The sequence below is a fragment of the Orycteropus afer genome, unplaced genomic scaffold, assembly GCF_000298275.1.
Source record: "Orycteropus afer afer isolate SDZICR_OR568_19922 unplaced genomic scaffold, OryAfe1.0 scaffold00524, whole genome shotgun sequence".
In the NCBI taxonomy this organism is placed as follows: Eukaryota; Metazoa; Chordata; class Mammalia; order Tubulidentata; family Orycteropodidae; genus Orycteropus; species Orycteropus afer.
The window spans coordinates 499,097-506,728 of record NW_006922111.1 but is presented as its reverse complement, the minus strand read 5'-3'; the positions used below and the strand labels follow the sequence as shown (position 1 = coordinate 506,728).

General features: G+C 55.0%; 1 protein-coding gene across 1 annotated transcript in view; it reads right to left on the bottom strand.

Moving 5' to 3' along the window:
• The window catches only part of FBLN1 (fibulin 1), a 99,054-nt gene that overhangs the window by 73,724 nt on the left and 17,698 nt on the right, over positions 1-7,632 (bottom strand). The window contains exons 4-8 of the mRNA XM_007955644.1: positions 6,638-6,697; positions 4,869-4,970; positions 4,245-4,382; positions 2,545-2,682; positions 185-328 (exon numbers count right to left, since the gene is read on the bottom strand). Of these exons, the coding sequence (XP_007953835.1) occupies positions 185-328; positions 2,545-2,682; positions 4,245-4,382; positions 4,869-4,970; positions 6,638-6,697 (582 nt within the window). The remainder of the gene's footprint in view (positions 1-184; positions 329-2,544; positions 2,683-4,244; positions 4,383-4,868; positions 4,971-6,637; positions 6,698-7,632) is intronic.

Genomic DNA, 7,632 nt, shown 5'->3' with positions numbered 1-7,632 from the left:
GCCTGGAGGCTGTGGAGGGGCTGGGGAGCTACGTCAGTCCAGGCCGGAGACGATAAAGGTCTGTGCTTGGGGCCTGGCAGCGTAGAAACGGCTCTGCTCTGCGGCTCTCTCCCTTTCCAGAGCAGCGGCTGTGCGCTGGGAGCAGCCAGAAAAGGTGATTCAGGAGCTTTAGAAAAGTACCAACCGACACATCGGGTGCCCTCCTCGTTGAGGTGGTAGCCACGGCCGCAGTGGGGCACGTTCTTCTGGCAGGTGTAGGAACCCTCCGTGTTGATGCATGTCTGCCCCATGGGACACGGGGCACTGATACTCAAGCACTCATTGATATCTGCAGCGGGGAGAGACGTAACACCAAGGTCAATGGCGGGGGGCTTCCAGAACCCAACAGCCTCTTTGTACAGCCACCAGCAGAGGCACCACAAGCCCTGACCCTGGGCCCCGTGGCAGCCTCCCACGGCCTCCTGATCTCGCCGCCAGGCAGTGCCACTTGGCTTTCTTGGCTTCCACCTCCTCGGCCCCTCTGCCTGCTCTGAACCCTGCAATGCCTCCATCTTTTGCAGTAACCAATGCCAGCTTGCCTACCTGGCTTTTAGGTCCTGCCATGTGACTTCCTGTTGTCACCACTGACTTGGCAATCACTATGCCCCCTGTATTCACCTACTGTGTTGGGCTGAAGCGTGTTCCCTGACAATCTGTGTGAAGTCCTAAGTCCTTTCCCTGTGACCACGGCCATGTTTGGAAACAGGGCCTTTGCAGATGGTATTAGTTCAGATGGAGAACAGGGGTTTCTAAGCCCTGTATGAGCAGTGTCCTCACAAAAGAGGAAAGGACACACAGACACAGGGAGACAGACGAGGGGTGCTTGTGGTGCTGCACTGATAAGCCAAGGAACGCCTGGGGCCACGAGAAGCCGTGACAGAGGCGGGGGACAAGCTTCAGGAAGAACCAACATGGCTGACAGCCCGATCTTGGACTCCCAGCCTCCAGGACTGTGAGAGAACAAAATTCCATTCTTATAAGTCACCCAGTTTGTGGGGAACCAGTAAAAAGCACTCCCCACTTAGGAGGCAGAGTTGTGCAGGGAGAAATGTGTATTTTCTACATGTTTGTTTGCTTATTTTAAATGAAGATGTATACAGCTTTTCAAATAGACAAAGTATTTTTCTTTTCTTTTTTTAAAGAACAGACACTGAATTTGGTGGCAAGAGTTGTGGGCACAGAAAGGGGCACCCACCCACAGCCACACAAAGGCCAGATTCATGGGCTGCTGAGAGCCTACACTGGCTTCAAAGGCAGCGCCTGGAAGACTGTCCCCGGAGCAGAGGGCAAGGGAAGGCCAGCTGATCTGAGCGGAGCCAGGTGGCTAACCCGGTGACCCGGGAGGGAGGAGGGGATGCTCCCGCCCTCCCAGGACAGGCCACGGGCCAGCTGCTGGCTCCCCTCGACCCACGCTGCTCTCCAGCTCAGTCCCGCCGACCTTCTACTGAGACACTAACTTCACATGTGGTTTTCTGCCTTTCCCACTGAGCTCCCTCTCAAATCAAAATAGTATTTTTGTTTTGTAACAGACTGAACTGGCGTGTGGCAGGAGGTGAGCATGTCTTGCGTGTCTCCCCTGCACCAGGGGCTCTCCACGGTCACCTGGCTTGATCCTCGCCTCACACCTAGAAGTCAGCTGATGGTTATTCCCATTTTCCAGAGAGGAAAGTGAGGCTCAGAGAAGGTAAGCAAATTGCTTTATGTCATTCGGTTCAAAACCAGGAATCTCTGACTCTGAACTCAAGACCTTTCACCTGTACTTAACCAAACCCAGACCTGGGCCAGACTAGTCAACGCGGCGACCTGTGTGCTCAGAGGGGAGCCGTGCTCCAGGCCAGACCTCCGCTGGCCTCTGGCGACCCCGTGTGCTCAGATGGGAGCCGTGCCCCACAGGGTTTGCAGGGGCTGATTTTTTGGGAAGCGATTGCCAGGCCTTTCTTCCGTGGGGCCTTTGGGGAACCTGAGCCTCCAACTATGGTCAGCAGCAAGTGTGTGAGCCATCTGGACCACTCAGGAACCCTTTCATCTACACTACTGCTGTCAGGTGCCACAGAGTTGATTCCGGCTCATAGCACAGCCCCACGTGACCAAGCACAAGTGCCTCACAGGGTTCTCTCCTGGCTATAACCTTTACACAGAATGCCAGGGCTGTCACCTGCAGAGTTCCTGGATGCGCACAAAACACCAACCTTTCCTTTAGCTGCCGAGCGCTTAACCATTTGTGCCACCAAGGCTCTTTGCATCTATGCAAGGGGTTGGCAACGAAAGGCTCTTGGGCTGAACCAAGCTCGCTGTCCAATTTTATAAATAAAGTTTTATTGACACACAGCCTCGCCTACTTGTTTACACACAGTCTGGGGAGGCTTTCGAGCTACCTCAGCAGAGTCAGGAAGCTGCAACACAGACCCTGTGTCCTGCAGTGCCTGAGATACAGACCCCGCGGCCCTAGCTGGGTCACCGGCCGGCCCTGCGGAGCCCGTCGGGCCTGGCGGCGGTGTGTCTTACCAATACAGTTGCCTAGAGCATCTTGTATAAAGCCACTCTTGCACTGTAGCTTGGGTCTGCAGCGGAAGGATCCCACAGTATTCTGACAGATAAAATCGGGGGGGCAGTTATGAATACCACTGTCACACTCGTCAATATCTGGTACATCATAAAAAAGGAAATAGTTAGCAAGCGTTCTGCCAGGAGCATCTCATAACACTTTAAAATCACACTTTTTTTTTTTTTTTTAATTTTTTAAAATAGCCCATCACTCAGAGTATAACCCAAAACAATCCCATGGAGAGGTCACAGACGGCATTTAGCTAGCCAAACAAGAGCTCAAGACTGAACGCTGACTGTGTTCCCAGGCTCTCCGGAGGCAAACTCTCTGCTCTATCATAAATAACCCAGGCGTTTCCCTGCCAGATGTATTTTGCTCATTCCCAGCTAAGTGTCTGTTTACTTTAGATCATGACTTAATTGTTTTGGTGGCAATAACTAGGGTCCCTATAAACTTATCCATCCGGATGTCCTCATGATATTACAAAAACTAACTGGGGCGCCTGTAAGGAGCAGGCTGCCTTCCCTTGAAGTTCACAGATGTCAGATGTTCAAATGTGTACACTTAGCTGGCTCGACCACTGGGTTCCCTGCGGCCAAACCGCCCAGCAAGTCCGCGGGGATGGACTGAACCTACCGGGACGCCCTCAGATGTCCCGAGGGCGTGCCGTGCTTTCGAGCTGGCCTCGTGACTTGATCAACGTTTCTACACAAGTGCTTTTGTGGCTCTGACAGGCTCGACAGCCCTTGCAGAAACCACATCCTAAAGAATCTTCCTCAGAACTTTATCTGCCAAGTAACCTCAAGGGCTTGGGGGCATAAAGCCAGCAGCCAGAAATGTCATGGTTTTAGGCAGCAGAAGGAAATACGCTTTGAACTTCAAGGAAGCCTGGAACCAGATGGGAGGCAGCTGTGGTGCAAACAAAATTTTTTTTTTTTTTTCATAAAAAGTGCATGTGAGCACCTGAAACTCGTGCCGGGTGCTGTTTTTAAATAATCGTGCACTGAGTCTTTTCAGAAACGCAAACTCGCTGCCCGCATTAACTGAGTGTCGGCAGAAGCACTATGGACAGAACTGGCCGGGACTGGGGCAGGGGGTTGTTAGCTTGTCTGCTCTGATCGCATCTGTCAGTCCTTTCACCTCTACGCCCCTCATGACACCCCAGGGGTTGGTCCAACAGGTATAAACACCAGGTGCCGTCAAGTGGACACTGACTCATGGTGACACCATGTGTGCAGAGCAAAAGGGGGGTCCATAGCGGTGTCAGTGGCTGATATTGAAGAAGCAGATGGCCAGGCCTTTCTCCCGAGGTGTGTCTGGGTGGCCTGGACCCCCCAACCTTCCAGTTAGTGGCCAAGCCTGTTAATCATATGCACCACCCAGGGACCCCCAGCAGCCATAGCCACCACCATCACAACAGTGCAATCTGCAGCTGGTCGAGGGCGTGGCACAGGCCTGGGTGGCATTTTGTTCCACTGTGCACAGGGACACCATGAGTCAGAGACCTGCCAGACGGCAGCCCACAGAGGAGGCAGCAGTCCCGGGAGCCACACGGGGGCACTGCAGCCCCAGAGTCCTCGGCCCGGAGCCCGTGCCTTCCTTCCCACCGTACCCCATCCACCCCTGCAGACTGGCTGTCAGGCTGTGAGCAGGCACCTACCTTTGCAGTCATTGTTCTCCGTGAGCTCGTAGCCAGTCCCACAGCTGCTGTCCCGTTGACAGCGGAAAGAGCCCACGGTGTTGATACAGGACTCACCCAGCCGGCAGCTGTGCTTGCCGGTAATACACTCGTTAATGTCTAGGACAGACGGCAAGGAGTGACTGGTGAGAAAGCCCATCCGTACCCGTCCGCCCGAGGACTCCTCCAGAAGTCACGGGGTCTGGCCCCTGCGTCCATGAGCCCCCATTCGACCGGGCTGGGGTCCCACTGTGACACACAAGGGTGTCATGAGGACTCGCCACCAAGTCCCTTGCTCTTGCAGAGTGATTTTCTGAGCACTCATTTATCCAGTGCCAGCCCTGGACTGGAATCGTGTGACCCTCTACAAGCCCAGAAGGAGGGTGTCACCGTCCCCCCACATCAATTCTAGGCTCAGAGCATGCTGAGCCCAGCCCAGGCCTCTTCCCAGCATGTGGTCTGTCTTCTCCGGATGTGACCTCAGCTGGGAGCCCTGCCCCACACAGCTAGAGGGAGAGCCAGCAACACAGTACTGGGTGCTCTCCAACACGGCAGGGCGCCCCCTGTTCGGACCTCAGGGACGGGGTGTAGCCCTGAGACATTTACCTTCACATGAGACACCATCGGGCAGCAGCTGGTAGCCCACAAAGCAAGAGCAGACGACCTCGTCCCCCGTGTCACGGCACTGCTGTTTACAGGGGCCGCCGCCTGCAGACAGAGCATGTGTGAGGGGGTGCAGGGGGACACGGAGCCCCTGCAGACCTCCACATTCGCTCCCCAGTTCCAGGGAGCAAGCAGAGCCCACCCACCGCCTTCCCAGTCCCTACCCTGTGGGAGGTCCCCAGGACTGGCCCTGGGCACCCAGCAAAGTCTCAGCCCTGGCTGACAACAGGAGGGCCAGGCAGGGGGCGCTGTAAGTCTGTGGGGCAGAGCACCAGCCAGCAATGGACCCCTCATGGGACGAGGCCCCGCAGAGGCCCAGTTTCTCCCCAAATCTCGGGCAAGCAGGACTGCCATGTCACTCCCACTGCCTCAGCTCCAGCCACCCACTCACCTGGTCTCCCCCCGAGTCTCCCTGGTATTGGCCCTCAACCTTCTCTTGCTCTGGGGCAGCCTGAGGGATGTCCAATGGGCAACTCCATCAGGACTAATCTCTACCAGGCAGTGGCCCTGTGGCCTAAGTTCCCAACTGTTGCCCAGGCCCTGCAGGGCCCTGCCCCTTGTCCAACACCCTCCTCCCCCTCCCCCCACTGGACACCCTGCCCGTCTGCTGGGGCTCTGCACCCCTCCCTTGGCTCCACGCCAGCCCCCCGGGAAGACCCTCCCATGCTCCAGGGAGGATCACGTGGCTGCTATGGACTGAATCGTATGCCCCCAAAAGCCATGCAAACCCAACCTCATTTGGGGAATAGAGTCTTTCTTTGAAGTTATTATCAGTAAAGTTAAGAGGTCAGGCCAGAATTGGGTGGGTCCTAGTCCCTTCAGAGTGTCCTATAAAATGCAGAAGATGTTACGGGGAGAGGGTCTGAGAGCAGCAAGGGGACCCCAAAGCTTGTCAGCAGCCACCAAAGCCAGAAGGGAGACCTGGGCAGTTTCTTGGCGAGTCCTCGCCCGGACTCCTCGCCGCCAATACCCTGAACTTCAGCCTCCAGCTCTGTGGGACAGCACCCATCTGTTGCTTAAAGCCACCCTCTTTCTGGGAGGTTGTTGTGGCAACACTAGAAAACAGAGCGGAAGCTTTCTGGGACTCTCTGCTCCTTCCCTCCCCCCCCAGGATGCAGTGCCGATGTCACTAAACACTGACCATGTCACCGTGTCAGGAAGCAGGGTGCCTACTTAACCCAGTGACTCTCTCCCCAGCCACAGGGCGAATCACGGAATGAACTTGGGGCACAGACCTGTCAGTTTCGACATGCCGGACTGTTCCAGCTTTAGGATGTGAGAAACACACCTGCAACTCTCCAACTTTAAACTTGAACACGTCTCTCTGTGGGGTACGCCCCCTCTGGGTCAGGTGTGGTCAGGCTCAGGGTCACAGACACCAGTGACACTCGGGTCCTTTCTGAGGGACCCCAGCTTTGGGAGAACTTGGGAATGATCAGGTGGTACACGGGGGCGCAGGGTGCCCGATGCCAGCTTTTCACCCACAGCCCTTTCTCCGGTGCTCTTACCAGACCCCAGCTCCAAGGACGCTGAGGGAGAAGGCAGGGGCCCAGGGGTGACGAGAAGACAAACATGACCCCCAGCCAAAGGACACTTCCCAGGGGGAACCTGAGTAAAAGCGCTGGGGTGCGAGCTCCCAGCGAGACCAGCGTCGACCTTGTTTTACGTCCAGTGAATCGCCGACTGGCATGGAGGTGGCGCCAGGTTCTTACCTCGGCAGCGGTCGTTCAGGTATGGGTCCTCTTGCTCTCCCTCGCCCTCAGAAATCTTAGCTAAGGGGGCAAGGAACAAGGGCAGACGTTTACACAAACACATCACTTCACTGTATCTCAGAAGCTTCTCTTCTGCTTAACATCAAGGAGCTGGTGGCAGTGCTTAAGGCATTGGGCTGCTATCGACTGGAACCGACTGAATGGCAGTGAGCTTGGTTTTCGGTTTTGGGTGGCCCCAATGTGCCTGACGGGCAACTGAAAAGCTGGTGGTTCAAGCTGGCTCCTGTGAATTGCCTCACGGAAAGGCCTGGTGACCTAATTCTGAAAAATCAGCCACTGAGAATGGTGGCAGGGTGGTTAGGCATTGGGCTGCTAACCAGAAGGTCAGCAGTTCAAACCCACCAGGTGCTCCGTGGAAGAAGATGAGGCAATTTGCTTCCGTAAAGACTTACAGCCTTGGAGACCCAGTGGGGGTCGCTGAGTGGGAATCAACCCGATGGCATGAGTTTGGTGTTTTGGTTTTGAAAACCCTGTGAAGCAGCTGTACTCTGATACACTGGCGGGGTGTGTGTGGGGTCACCATGTGTCAGAGTCAAGGCAACAGTACATTTTTTTTCTGGTTTCTTACCCATTTGTAAATATTACAGCCAGCTAAGTATTCATGTTATCCTTTTTAAAACAGAGTGATGCTTGGCAGTGTAAGCAAATCTCAGGGCTGTGACAACAGAAACAGCGTAGGCACAATCTCCTGTCATCAACTGCACGTGGAGTGCTGTCCCGTGGGCCAAATACTGCAAACGTTTTAGCAGCCACAGCCCTAATGTTAAGTCAAGTCACATCCCCCAAAACCTAAAGCCATGCCGATGGTGAAAGTTGACTTCACAGTCAGCTTTGCCTACCTTCCTAACTGAATTGCCTTCCTCGCCAAAAAAATATGTATTGGAATCCTAACCCCTAAATCTGTGGATAGGAGCTCTGGTGGCATAGTGCCTAAG